Genomic DNA, 15448 nt, shown 5'->3' on the forward strand with positions numbered 1-15448 from the left:
ACATGAATATATCTTGAAAGAAATAAATATAACAAAACCGACATCGTGGCATGAATGCAGACAATTCTTGTCCTAACACACTCCCTAATCCTAAGTCTAGAGGTTGCTACTTTTCTGTGGGTACTTGAATACAACACCCCTCCCCTTTTCCCATTTTTTAAAATCAAAAATGTTGTTTCAATTATTTCTTGTTTATTTGAATTGTACTGCAAATAAACTGCGAAAAATGTGAATGTTAGACCTTTTAAAGATTTCTGGAACTTATTGATAAAAGTTTTGAAAGGCCTTTCACGACCAAATGAAGAACAGAGCATTTGTATAATGTATTATGTAGGCATATTCTGTTCAGATTTTCTTACCCATTAATCATGTTGGGAACAACTGATTTTGGTATTGAAATTCTCTATTCTGTCCGTCTGTTCGCTATTCATTTGTAGGTTCACGGTAGTCTAAACATTTTGGAACATCGTCTACAACTTGTGGATTAGCTTTTCATCATGAATTACAGACCTAAATTTGATTGTTCCTGGTCACGTGCGGTATATCAGTGCCACTGCGGCACAGTTTATGGACTCTTTCCAACAAGCAAATTGAAAAACATAAGAACGCCCGCGAATATGTAGGTCTTTACCCTTATCCAAAAGTTTGGAATGCATAACCGTTAGTTCAGTCATACATGTAATGACTTATGATATTACTAGGAACAGAAACAACTGAATGGCGTCTCCTTCATATTGTACTTTATAATATACCCACTATACAAAAATATGTTGTCAAGGATTTTTTTATGAATGAACCTAAAGTGTGTGTACTTTCGTTCACTGATCATTACTTGGATAAAAATGAGTTGATGTTGGAAGAATGAAAGTTCCTTTGGAAAGCGATTTTTCAATGTTATCAATAAATCCTATACAAACAAATCATGAAAGAGGTATATATTTTTATGCATGTTGTCATGTGTGGTAACCGCTTGAAAGCCATATTCAGGATTTTATGGTCCACATTATCATTATAAAAAGACGATTAAAACGGAAATTTATGTCTTTACGAAGATAAAAAGACTCAATGCCGAACGTTTGTAAAATACGTTATTTAATAGACAAGTATATAATACTGGATTGTCAACATACACCTTAAGTATGATTAAATCAGATTGAATAAATCATAAGTAGATTTTAAAACATGAAAAGGCAAGTGCAAAAAGTAATAACATAAAGCCCCCTATTTCATTTTAAAAGACGCCAATAGCGATCTTTAGAGAGCAGAGCAGCAGGATTATTTCATTGTAAATCACGTGAACTTTAACTTCCGGTAACAAATGCAGCTCCGTATCTATTAAATTGGTTATTCACTATAGGCTGTTCTTTCCTATCGTACTGAGGATAAATTTGTTTCATTCCATGGTAGGAATATTGCCATGGATTATGCTTTAAGAATGGCTCCTGACTTGTGGCTAACACTTGTGTTGGAGTCCTAAACGGCACTTCCGGTGGCTTATACCAGTCTGTGGTCCGTGTATCTAATTTTGCAGGCCCTGTGCTTGGAGGCTTATACCGTTTCGGGAACCTCCGGTGAACAGGCGGCTGTGTGGTGGATTGGCCAGTGAAAGCCTTCCCGTATGATGTATTTAGATCGAAATTGATAGGTTTTCGATCATTGTGTTTTAGGTATACATTGTCTGTATGGTGTAGCCGCATATTCGGTAGAATTAATTTTTTCCCAAGAGTTCTATCTGTCCGGCCCTGCAAAAATAGAGAAGATTTTTAGATATAAATCAGGCAATCTGTATTTGGTCAACAACATGGTGAATCGCTGAAAGATTTTTTAAAACAACGAGCCAAAACAAAAACGATCATTTGAAAATGCCGATGGAGTTTTTTTTCTGTAACATCGATGTGTTGATAATTAATACTTTAAATACTTTATTTGCAAATTACATCCGTTACAGGTCAAGGAAAACACACACACAACTAAATACAAAGACATAAGACATATGTTACGCAGCAATTATACAATAAATTAAAATTAATCATTTTTTCTCTAAATAAATATTTCTCGATTCCCAATCCAAATTCAATGTTACGGATATATTTTGGCATGGTAAGTGTAAACCTACGTTAATTTGCTTGTTTTTTCAAGTCATGATTAATGCATTTTGCATGTATATCAGTTGTAATTGACAAAAAGATGGAAAAGCAAACACATTTGAACTTAAATAATTTGACTAGCCAATTATTTGACATCCATATTAATGCCTAAGTGATAGAATATTTATTCGATTGTGCAAGTACTGGAAACATAAAACGCATTACAATTACCGAACCAGAAAAGATAAGAGAAGAAAAACAATAAATGTTTTTAAAAATCAATAGACAAATCGATACGACCAAACAGAAATCGTTTTGTTTAAAGTTCTAAACATGTAATCCGATGTCAAGCTACCATTGTCTGTCAAAGGGAAATTGATTATACAGTTTCTGATAGAATATTTCTGTTGTAACGAACATGCCGGTGGAAACGCTTAAGACAGAACTCGAAAAATAATCGAAAACTGCATGACTTCTATAAAATATATTGTAAACAATACATCACAGGCCTTGTGTTTATTAAGGGAGAATTTGCATTGCTCGTTTTTGCAAAGAAAAATAATTTTCCGACTTTGGTGGATTCAAATTCCCGGACATCCACCCCATTCCCTCTTCTGGGACCTGCCATTGGGCTAACGGTTACTGTATCACTCGAGATTATATACAGTTTTACTCGTAAGACAGTTGTACATGGTACTACATGTATTTACAAGTGTGTCATGGATCAAAGAGATTTCATTTATGAAAAAAACATATCAACCTAAAATATTTGCAGTAAGGACAAAGGTAAAAAAAATTACCTCCATCATAAACTCGGCTTGCCCCTTAAGAGACAGAGGTTTCAAATGATGATATCCCAAAGAAGAAAAGATTTCCCGTGGTATTAAAAGGCATTATTTGCATTAAATATTAGACAGTTGGTTAGTTTCCACGTACACAGAAGCAAACTTTGCGATTGTACAAGAAATCTAAATAGATTTACTTAAAATATCACATACAATATACTCTTAAGAAATTATAATATTGACACATTTTATTTATTCTCCGCTTGAACCCTTGAAATTAAATGAACATGATCGTAATGGCTTTGCAAATAATATCTATGTGAATAAATCTTTACATATATCAAATGCTTGTTGAATTTTGTTAAACCTTATACATGTACTTAAAATGCATGCACATTTCAAACGACTACAATCTTCATGGGAGAAATTTCAGAAAAGTGATTATTTTAAAGAAGTAAAAAGCAACATTTTAATAGGCGATATTCTTTAAAGCGTTTCCAAAACTCGTCACAGTATAACAAAAGTTGTTTCTAAAGTTAAAGACGGAAACTGTATCTCTTCATGTTCTAAATAAGCTCAAATGATATAAGCTGTCAGCAGTCGTACTCCACAGTGAAGACGGGTAGTTTAAGTCGTAAACATTAAATTCAAACAGTCAATGGTAGAGATGTATGATTCATGGTGTAGAAAACCCCACTGAACACAATATGCCTTTTTTGTTCTACATGTTATATTTTCACGTATATACATGTATAACGATAGTTCTTACAATATCTGTATTTTTTAGAAAACCATACATTCATCTCACACTATATTCAACCAAACTAAAGCATTGACCACCCCTAGAAATTGCATGTACGAATTATATATAATTTTTTATCTAAAAAGTGCAACAACCGAATGAAAAACTTAGATTTGTTAAACGGTCTGTAACTGTTTCTGAATAAATAATAAAAGTAAGTTTGATGGAATTAAATCACCTCCTATCTGATCTTTATAGAGACTACTACTTAACAAATATGACTGCTTTTTCATAACCAAAGAATTCGGACTGGCTCAGATAAATACAAGTATGGGTATAGTTGAATTTGTTTTATTAAGAAGTTCATGCACATGAGATTTTCCCCCTCGAATTATGCTCTCAAGTCTAATTGTTTCTAAAGGCACAACACTATCTTTTCCTGAATTATAGTAAGGCACTGACCATTTTAATACTAAAAGGGGTGGGGCTGGGATTGTTTTGAAAAAAAGAGAAAATTATTCCAAATTTGAGCAATTTTTTTACTCAGTCATGGAGAGAAAAAAATATGCATGATTCAACATTTCCCCCATTACTTAACAATATAAATTTTCAATTAATTTTTTTTTTAATTTCGACTGCTGCTGAAAAAATATATTTTCGTGATTGCTTTTCTAATTAAACATAAAATCCCAGCCCCCATCCCTCGAGAAGAAAATGGTCTGTATTTATCACCGGGACATAATGTATTTATCTCGTTTTCAAAATGCATTGTTTTAAATAAAAATTATATACTTACATCACCGAAGTATACACCATGGTCTTGAAACGAATGTCTGTTATCATGTTCAGAGAAAACATTCGAAATTTTGTAGTTTATCTGAAATGATAAAATAGCTTGATTAGTAAAAATGCCTGTATATCAAACTAAACACGTGCAAGAAAGTTTGATGGTTGTTATATCCGGCATCGTACAGATCTATAAGACAATGACTCCAGGGATTCAGGAATAGATGCATGATTTTCAAACGGAAAGGCGCGCAGAAAAAAAAACTTCCAGAAACTATCGAGTGCCCGTACATGTTATATGGAAAAGGGTGAATAAATTCTTTGCATAAATATAACGAAATAGCAATGTGTAGTCTTTGTCGTCATTATCACACAATAACTTTGACTCTACACCAGCAGTCACGGAGCTAGAGGCATTCTGGCAAGCTTTCCTGGCTCGGTGCCCATCCTAAGGAGGAACGGATGCTGTAGGAGTAACTTTGACTGTCATCAAACAGTACTAAACGAAGAGCGATAAATGAACTGGAATCGAGACATCACAATTTTCAGTATTCCCTCTGCCAACATCCATAGACAATAATTATATACTATACAATTGAACATGTTTCCTACAACAAACCTCGTGGATCCCAGGTTTTCTCCTTTGCCTCACTATATCCGGACGATGGCGTATGAAGTAAAACATAGCCGGTGTGCGATCGAGTAATTCCATGAAAAAAATATTCCTTCTTTTTATATGGTTGGCACTGTTATGGCCGCCATGTATACGACCGGACAACACGACATATTGCGGTTAATCAGATATTCTTATAGTGTAGATGTGTTTTAAACCAGGTTTATGCTATCTCTGTTTTGATCTTATATATGAGTTATTATGACAGTTATTCTATTTGATTTGGGTAATTGAATTCAATATCTCTCATATTAATCTGTTCTATCTTTTAATGCTGACTTGACAGTATAAATATAATGATATTGGGTGACCTAAACACAGACATTTGTAACAAATAATTTCATAAGCTAATTCAAGAAAATTTGAAAACCAGGTTAATTGTTGTTTCTGAAACTTTTATTATACCATTTACTTCAACCGGCTTCACAATAAACGAGAAAAACAAGTGAAAAAAATGCAAAACAAAGAAAAACAAAACAAAACAAAAAACCAAAATAGGATGAAAAATCAGAAGACTAGACGCGACACACAACACAGAATAATCATGATATCGGATGACTTATACTAACACTCGAGAGCATTTTTAAGAAACATATATACCCAAACAGTAAGATGGCATCTACTGATTTGTGAAATGGGTGTCAATTGGCTGGCGATAACAGAAAAAAGAAGCAATCAAGACTTATTCACAACCCGTAAGTGGGAAAGAAATATAGAGAGTAGATTACAAAATAGCTAAGGATGTGTATACATCAACATAAGATGTTTTTATTTCGATGCACGAACTGGTACTTTGGCTTTATAAATAAGACACAGAAGGTTAACAGCCGTCTGGTAAAATGACTTCTTCTATTGACAATATTTTGATTTATACCCGAGTAAATATTGAACACGATATCGTATCATTCTTTTAATTCACTTTTCTATAGCAAACAACCTCAAATAAGATTCATAAAGATATAATTTTAGCCGTATTGCACCTATTTGGAGATAATTAATTGACAAATGTGACAATATTTGAACGAACAATCACGTTGATCTCAAAGTACCTAGTGAAACTACTATGTTCGTGTGGACAGCGTTGTTTCCCGCCGATTTTTAACGGAAAGCATTCATGTCACCAGCTTGTGTTTAATGTTTAAAGAATAATCAAGGGAACCAAGGTTATAGCGGTAATCAAAAGAATGCAATCCAGGGACAAAGACCAGACATGGAAAACAGACATACACAATAAAGAACATAAAGTAACTAAAATCATACATACAAAGTAACAAAAGCAAATAAGCAACTCGGACCCCACTAAAAACTGGGAGCATGGACCAGGTGCACCGGTAGGGTAAGCGTCCTTTGCTTTTCTAGAAACACCCGCCGAGTTGCTCATAAAAAGTCAAGTCTGGGTAGACAAACGAGGGAAGGAAACTACATGACCCGTTGAATAAATCAGTTTTCACGGTGCAGATGGATACACCATAACGATCCACGAGTTCATGATGACGACCATAAACTGTAGTGATGACTTCAATCTTGTAGCAACATAACCCTGTTCCAGAAGCCTATTTGTTAGAGTTCTAGCGCGATACAAAAAGTCTGCGTAGTTTCGGCAAGCTCTGGCATAACGTATGAGTTGTGATATAAATACTCCATACGCAGGTGCTGAAGGGATGTTGCCACAGATGAAAGGAAAGTTGACAATACTGAATGAAAAGTCATCACGTTTGTCGTAAAGTTTGGTCAATAGTTTTCCTTTACCATCGATTTCTAAATGTAGGTCAAGATATGAGGCTGACCTTACAGTGTCGGTAGCATCCTTTATCTCAAGTTCTTTGAGGTAGATGCGATGTATCAAATCCCCGAAATTAAGATTGCTTAAAGATAATACGTCATCTATATAGCGGAAACTGAGATTAAAGGATCTAGCCAAACGATATTCTTTCTTTCGGATCAAATCAGCTATAAAGTCAGCCTCATAAGAGTGAAGGAATAGGTCAGCAAGACAAAACTTCTGCTTCTAATCGTGATAACGTGTTCACAGCAGAATATGTCCATACCACCAAGTCTATGGAACATTCAGTAAGTACAAGCTCGCCTAAGTATCTTGCAAATAATGAAAATAACGACGAATCGACTTTTTGTCCACTTCCTAAACAACATAAAATCTGCCAGAAAATTCCTTTTTTGATAAAAATGCCAATATCTTAAGTTGGAAAATTCATTGAATAAGTCGAAACAATTGAATTGTGGTGAAAAGTAACTCCAATAATTTTTTAAAGAGATATCGAGTCCATTTTCTCCACAATCCAAACCTTTTTCATTACTTCGAGTTATTCTTGAATTACTAATAGGAAAACTGCTTGGATGCATTTACACATTCACCAAAGATGACCCAAAAAATTAACTTTTTAGCTTCAGCGTGATTCTTAGACCAATATGTACTTAAAGTTAGTTGGGGACAGTTTTGCAAAAAAGAGCCCCAAAAAGGAATAGGACATTAAAATACTCGACCTCAGTCTAAAAAATATTTTAGAGGATGGTGCTCTATCACTGTGCAGATCTTCGCCACTTTTTAAGTTATATTGTATGGCTAATATGATATAGTTACCATGGTTTTTGAGCGGAATGGCTCCGGTGGAGGCGCCGGTCTAGTTGGCTCATTGAAAGGAGCATTCAACATGCATCCAGTGCTTGTATCACATGTTCTTTGAACACTGGCGCTTTCACATCCGCGATGAACAAACTGAAAAAAAAAGAACAAATATTTGTCATAAATTGTACAAGCGGAAACTTTCAAGTCGAACCAATCCATTGCATGGGTCTTAAAATACTACAATTTTTCTTATAACACAGAAAGAAAAGAACTGGTATTTGTACAATGTATATGATGGTTAACTTAGAGATCGATGATAAAGAAAAACTATTGTGATCAAGCTATACGACAAACGCGATGACTTTTCATCCCGTATTGTAAAATTTCCTTTCATCTGTGGCAACATCCCTTCAGCACCTGCGTATGAAGTTTTCATTTCGCAACTCGTACGTTATGCCTGAGCTTGCTGGAACTATGCGGACTAGAAATCTTACAATTATGCTTCTGGTATAGGTTTAGGTAGTACAATACAATTAGTTCATTTCTGAAAATTTGTTATCATTTTGTTGAAATAAAGCTGTTTTGAGGCACTTTGAGAAATTTCAAGCGTTTTTTCATAAAAAAGTGCATAATTTTGAAATCCTTTGAGTGTGGAGGTTCAAGTCATTTATAAGTAATTAAGTGATTATTATTATAAAATCCAGTAGCCATGGTAACATACTGAAAAAAAAATATTATTCAGTTTTAGTACAAATCAGGCGTGCCTTTTCCGAAACTAACAGCCAAATACTATGTTTTATAAAATATCAGGCACTTAGACACTACGCAAGATGAAAGCAGTAGGAGTAGGTGGAAAAGGGTAAAAATAATAAGACACTTTTCGATTCCTTCTCTCGCAACTTTAGTTCCAAAAGGGTATTTTGAAAATTAGTCAAATGATGCCGAGGAGAGAACCTAATACGGCAGGGGACAGAAACGTTCCGGATACCATTCTTCATTTAAATTACATCTGTTTACCATTACAGGGGCGTAGCTAAGCCTGTTTTATTTGTACGCAAAATTACGGCGAGGGGTTTTGGGGAGGAGGTCGCTCAAGGCCCCCAGTGAGTCATTGCATAAAACCCTTATTTCATCTTTAAAATGTGTGTTTTTATTTTTGTTACTTTTTCCGAAAGTACGCAACTGCGTATTTGCGTATAGGCAGCTACGCCCATGCATTACATATATTACATCTGTCTATGTATAAATGCTTAACTACATTTAAACAATATATCCACCAAATTTTAACTTTTAATTTTAAGTTTTACAAAATTTGACGAGGGTAACTTGGTGTGCGAAACAGTGCGCCTTAATTGACAAGATTGAAGATTAACAGAAATTTTATGGTCGTCATCTTGAACTCGTGGATCGATCGTTCCCGTGTATCTATTTGCACCATGAGAACTGATTTGTTCAACGTGTCATAGTTTTCCACTCCTCTTTCGTCTACCCTGAACTTGCCTTTTTATGAGCAAATCGGCGGGTGTTTCTAGAAAAGCAGAGGACGCTAATCCTACCGGTGCACCTGGTCCAAGCTCCCAGTTTTAAGTGGAGTCGCTAATTTATTTTTGTCATTTTGGGGATTTCATTCTTTTGATTTCCTCTAGGATCTTGGTTCCCTTGATTACTCTTAAAGTTACTCTTATGAATGATTTCGTCCTAATGTCAATGTCGATCATTAATGTATCTTCGTGTCGTTATTTATTTTTGAGCATATTTTGTAAGAGTGTCATCGTTCTGTTATTGTGTATTTTATTACTTTTGTTATCGGGCCTTTCAGGGCTTACTTGAAGGAGTATCAACTCTTACTGAAGACCTTATGGTGAGCTCTGTAAGTAATTAATATTTTATAGGGGTTGGGTTATACGATGGTGCATTTGTTGTATTTCACCATATCTGGTTCATTTTTTACTAGAAAATAGAAGAATACAGCGGTCTCTCTGAACCTTTTTTTTTTCGTGTTTTGTAATACAGTGAAACCTGACTAGATCGCGAACCTTGGACTTTAAAACTGGTTCGGTTTAGAAAGCTGTATAGTCATAAAATGTTAGAAATACACTTATACCGATAAAAGGGACAAGTATATATATGCATTCAAATTTGAAAGACATTCAAAAACATCCTAAGCTCTCCAAGCTCTTTCCTGGGGCCCCGGTCCGGGCATTCCGTAGACCTAGGATCCTGAGATACCCTAGTAAGAGCAGATATTTCATCTCAGCCCAAACAAAATACAACGGGCCAGTGTCGACCATGTGGAGATAAAAGATGTAAGACCAGTACCCAGATATCGCACACCAATACGTTTAAAAGCTACTGCACTGGAAAGGAATTTGCCATTTTTTGCGACGTGACTTGCAAAACCGAAAATACCATATACCTTCTCCAGTGCCGATGTGGTATGCAGTACGTTGGGGAAACAGAACAACCTTTCGACAGGCGTATGAATGGTCATCGCAGTGACTATAAATGCAAACCAGACCTTCCTCTAAGTCGCCATCTTAGGTCCGCCGGACACACCCAGGAGGATCTCGACAACATTGTTGTTACGATCATAGAACATAATAAAATCTGGTCAAAATGTAAAAGAGTATCTCGGGAAAGCTTTTGGATGAAGAAATTACTAACAACTTCTCCAGATGGAATAAACGAGAAAAAATAATTCATTTTTAGGTCTTGGTCTAAGGCTAGTATAGCACTACATGATATACATCAATACGCCGTACTACTATATTTTGACTTTTTTTAATTGTTTTCCACAGTTAATTTTTACTTTTAATTTTGATAAAAAGACCCCCTTTGTTATTTTCATTCAGGCTCCTTACCATTTGCTCATGTGCCTTTGATAAAGGTACAATCATCCACAGCGTACGTGATTCAGCTTCTGAATCTGTTTTGATTATATAAGTTTTATGCTGAAGAAGGGTATCAATTATCCGAAATATTCAATGTAAACTTTACCATCTTCTGGTGATGTTAAACATATTTAGACGTTTATATATATATATGGTGATACTTGTTTAAACCGAATCCCAGACTGGTTTTTACATGTTCAAATGTATTTATATGAAAGGACTTTAGATGCTTGGTTTGGGCAGGTATCCAGTTCATTGTCGTCAGGTTTCACTGTACTAATATCTAACCAGAGGAAAAGTTACAGTTTCAGCTTCACTAATCGGACTAATTATGGAAAAAACTTTCATTTGAAAATCAAACAGCATTTTAAAAGTATGCAAATAAATTTCCCCGTATTTTCAAGCTTATCTCGGATTAAATTTGTATTGAATAAAATGTCAGAGAGAAATTGAATAGAAATCAATATTAATGCACTTATAAATTAAAATAAACCATGACATAAAGAAAAGAACATGGGCCTGCTACTTAAAACAAATAAGTAAAAACTCCTGTGTATCTTAGGAAGAGTTTCTTTGCATACCGGCTCATGTTTTATTGATAAAGGAAAGGTTACATTCGGTCACGGCAGTTTGTCTGAACCTCCCAAGAGAGTTTACATTGAAATCTGCCAAATAGAACTCCGAATAACCCAAACACACGTACATAGGGTCTGTGGACATGGGTGAGCCCATGATTAAGGCTTGGTTAGTGGTAACTGCTATCTCGCATACACACTGTGCCAGTAATGGTCTTGCGGCCCCATGGATACGATTTTAAAACGGATGCGTTTTGAATCTCCGTTTACCGGACAAGTGGTTTTAACTGCCCTTTGGCTTTTTTTCACAGTCTCGTGGAGTTTTCGTGGACGCATAAATTATCGCTTTGACACATGTTCAGTTAACACTTTTTTTGCCATTGTTCACAATTTTTGGAGTTGCACACGTTTTATTTTTAGTTTAAGTATTGATAACATTTGTTTGCTCAATAGTATGATGGAGTGTTATTGTTAATCTGGGGCATCGAAGTAACTTACAGTAGAAAGATTTCTTTTACTGACTTGTAATCCCGCCCATTCCTAGTTTTAACAACTGGGGTTATTCCTTTCCTTTAAATATTGGCAAACTTTGAGACTAGTATAAAAGTTATTTAACAATTAAACTTATACCAGAACATATCGTATCCTCGAACTCGTTTGTCACCAAATATAAACAGTAATCCTTGTTAAAAATAGAAAACCAAGCAACACAACGGTGAGGAATATTGATCACTTTAAAATTGTTGGATTAAATTATATGAAATTTAATTATACTCAAACACTGCGAGATACTGAAATATTAATATAAGCGAGTTACATGGGATTTAAAGTTTGGAGACGTAATTGGAACTTCACAATAGAAAATACATTAGTCCAACATTCTCAGTTGGCGAGAAGTATTTTATTCACCGGTCTATAATATTGACAACAGCTTATTAATATTCTTTTCATACGAAATACAAAACCCCTGAAGTACCATTATAATTAAAAAGTAGGTTTTAAAGGAGAAGGCATTGAATGTTTTAAAACACTGGTGTTTGAAGAATAGGGCTTAAAACATAGTATATTATACATATGACAATGTTGAAATATTTCCTTTTGTGCTCTAATTGGCTGCTATAGTTACTTTTAATCACCACAGACTGATTTTAACATATCACAAATGTTTACTCCTAAATATATCAGACAAGCCGTTGAACCTAACGCCTTTGAATTGTATGCTGAGGGTACTGCTGTGCAGGGACGGACCAGAGGTTTTGAAAAACGGCACAGGATATTATATGCCAATTTTCGTCCAAAATTATACGCAAAAATTATCAAAATTTTCATAAAAAGGCAAATGAGGGGCCCAACCCCAGAACTGCTAGATCCGCCATTTCTGTAGCATTGATGATATAGTATGGAGCGGAATTCCAACCAATTCATTAAAAGTGTAACACAAGGAAACACTAATGATTCACCTTATCTTGATTTATACTTTTCACAATTCCAGCATAATTTGATGTGTAATTATGATAAAAAAAATTCAGTGCAAGTAAAACTTCCTTAAAGACCACCACTCCTTCAGAGAAAATCAAATGTAACTTTCAAGTGATGATAAAAAACCGAAATTCTAGAAATCGATACACATATTTTCTATATCTATTAAAATGAATTATGTGACTCTTGAAACTACTTGACATTTTTATTTACAATATAACCTGTTCAAACAATCAATATGAAACAATACAAACTTACCCAGGAACCATCAGGTGAAACTGATGGCACGAACTGTCTACCTCTCCCCATTTCGTCCCTTCTCTTATGTAAATTATTCCATCTCCAACAACACAATTAAAAAACTTATTCCAGTGTTAATTGCTACATAAATTACATGTTATCGTTCCTTAACAACTTTCCTATTTAAAAAACTATTAGATTCACTCTCACGAAAATCTGATCAGGATAAATCAATCGGACGTATCAACGGATCGTACCTTTAACTATGACGTATCGTTGGCAGAACGAGTCCTTAGTTACCATATATATACGTTTTAGGGGGAGGGCTTGTAACGTTACACCTAAGGTTCCAGACAGTTGTATACACAGAAGTTTTTGACACGATCTGTACCCTATTACACGGGTAATTAACGACAATTGTTCAGTTAGTATTCATTGATCAAGTATAATTTATAAACACGGATTACGATTTTTAAAAATATTTCCTCAATATGAGGGGAGATAAAGCATAATCAATGTTATAATATAATCCGTGTTCAATTTAAAACGTTGAAAGCATTTGCACCAAAACAATATTAGTGTATTTCAAGTATAGTAATAAAATTTGAATAGTTGAATAGTTGAACCTCTACTGCTACAAAACAAGTCCAAATATTACGCCAATGGCAATTTGATGGGTAGCACATAAACAGTCAGTAGTGAATGCTCTCAAAAGTAGTTACCTTTGGTGTTTACAAGCTGATAACAATCGCAGATGAAAATGCAAAATGAAAAATGATTTGTGGGGGGGGGGGGGGAGGCGGGGTTTAGTAGTCCAATCATCCAAGGTGTTTTTTTTTTCAACACATGATGCGAAGTGTACAAGAATCGTAGTTGAAACACAAATTTCGCTTTTCCAACTTGAAACAATACATATGATTTGTCTCTTTTTTCAATCATTAATCTGGTAAAAATTTACACACTTGCCTCTGTACTCAAACGTTTTTACCCTTTCTGCATCCACTTTCAACAAATGACATTGGTTTTCAAAACAAGCTCAAATGTGTCTACAGTCAGTTTAAACACACTTTAATATCTCAAAGTTTAATAGTCCTTGAGGCCAAAATAATATTATAAGTAAAAATCTGTTGCCCACAAAAACCAGTTTGCCAGATCAATTTTATGACAACTTTGCAGTGTTGTGACTAATCAAATCAACCATACAGATACATGTGATATAACAATCATACAATATTGCTGAATATAAGTCAGCACTATAGTCACATATCAATGCATGGTCAATAACAGTCTACACTACAGTCATATATCATTGATCAGTTTCAATCTACACTACAGTAACATATCATTGTCCAGTATCAATCTTCACTATAGTTACATATCATTGGTCAGTATGAGTCAACACTAGTCACATATCATTGATCAGTATGAGTCAACACTAGTCGCATATCATTGATCAGTATCAGTCAACAGTATAGACACATATCATTGGCAAGTAACAGTGTACACTACAGTCACACATCATCAAACTGAAATGGTTTATTTTTTTGGCAGTATTATTAGTCAATATCAGTAAGTACTACTGTGGAGATTATAAATCAATACTAAGCAACACTACAGCCATGACTACAGTCAGTATTATAATTCAATATTAGTCAACACTACCGTCAGTATTATAAGTCAATATCAGTCAATACCATAGTCATGTATTATTGGTTAATACTACACAATATCAGTGTCACTTTTCATTTGTGAACACACTTTCACCACTGTCATATTAGGAATTAATTTACAGGAAAATAGTGATTTGTTCATAGATCACCAAAAAAAAAAAATTGTGTAAGTTCAAGAAGCAAAAACAACATTGACCTGTTTTCAACTAGTCAAGGATGAAAAGGCGAAGATTCCAAACTAGGCAATAGTAAATCATCAAAGTATGAGGAAACAAGTCTTAACCCTGCAACCCTCCTCTTTTATTGTTTCATATTGCTACCTGACATAACAATATCCAAATGCAGTCATACCTTCCAAGGGAAAGCAACATTATGGTTACATAAGACAGGTGGTCTATATAAACAGGTTAATTTTACATAAAATGAACTACATAGGGGTATTTCAATCCTACAGCTACAACTGTGAAACAGAGGAAAGACATTAATTTATCAATTGAGCAGACTTTTATTGGATATCCAGACCTTATTGAGAAATATTCTGTTTCTGTTGAAAAGATTATAGAAAATTTTTATATCATTAATAGATCTTCTGTACTGTTTTGACTACAGATCTTACCAACTTTTCTTTGTGGCAATTTTATGCTGCCTGTTTATATTGCGATATACACGGAACAATTAACTGTAACGGAAGCAGAAGGTTAAGTGTACTATAAAACCTGGATTGACACACCATTTCCAACAGAAATGCCTGAACCAAGTCAGGACCATTGTGTTTCCAACTTTCCTGTTTATGCCTTGAAATTGCCACTTGTTATAAAGACCTTCCTTTGTGATTATTGCCTTAATGAAATCAATTTGGTAATTTTGTTATTACAATTCATTATCAAAATAGGTTAATGAATTTCAGTTTACATATGTACCAAGATTTCTTCATGA

The 15448-nt window shown here is 34.5% G+C and overlaps 1 protein-coding gene across 2 annotated transcripts; it reads right to left on the minus strand.

Annotated features, from left to right (window-relative positions):
• Positions 1–1075: 1075 nt before the first annotated feature.
• Positions 1076–13225, minus strand: LOC148620694 (testis-expressed protein 36-like). 2 transcript variants are annotated; one of them, XM_088574401.1, is made up of 4 exons: positions 12861–13225; positions 7673–7807; positions 4411–4491; positions 1076–1742 (listed from the first exon to the last, which is right to left on the minus strand). In XM_088574401.1, exons 1-4 carry the CDS (start codon positions 12909–12911, stop codon positions 1302–1304), a joined length of 708 nt encoding a protein of 235 aa, XP_088430527.1. In that variant the 5' UTR covers positions 12912–13225; the 3' UTR covers positions 1076–1301. The 2 variants fall into 2 exon arrangements, with proteins under 2 accessions (XP_088430527.1, XP_088430528.1); XM_088574402.1 differs by lacking the exons at positions 7673–7807; positions 12861–13225 and adding an exon at positions 5020–5203.
• Between the last annotated feature and the right edge of the window lie 2223 nt (positions 13226–15448).

This window comes from Perna viridis, chromosome 3 (genome assembly GCF_037379345.1).
Source record: "Perna viridis isolate PV_CMFRI_1.1 ecotype Kerala chromosome 3, ASM3737934v1, whole genome shotgun sequence".
Classification (NCBI taxonomy): domain Eukaryota; kingdom Metazoa; phylum Mollusca; class Bivalvia; order Mytilida; family Mytilidae; genus Perna; species Perna viridis.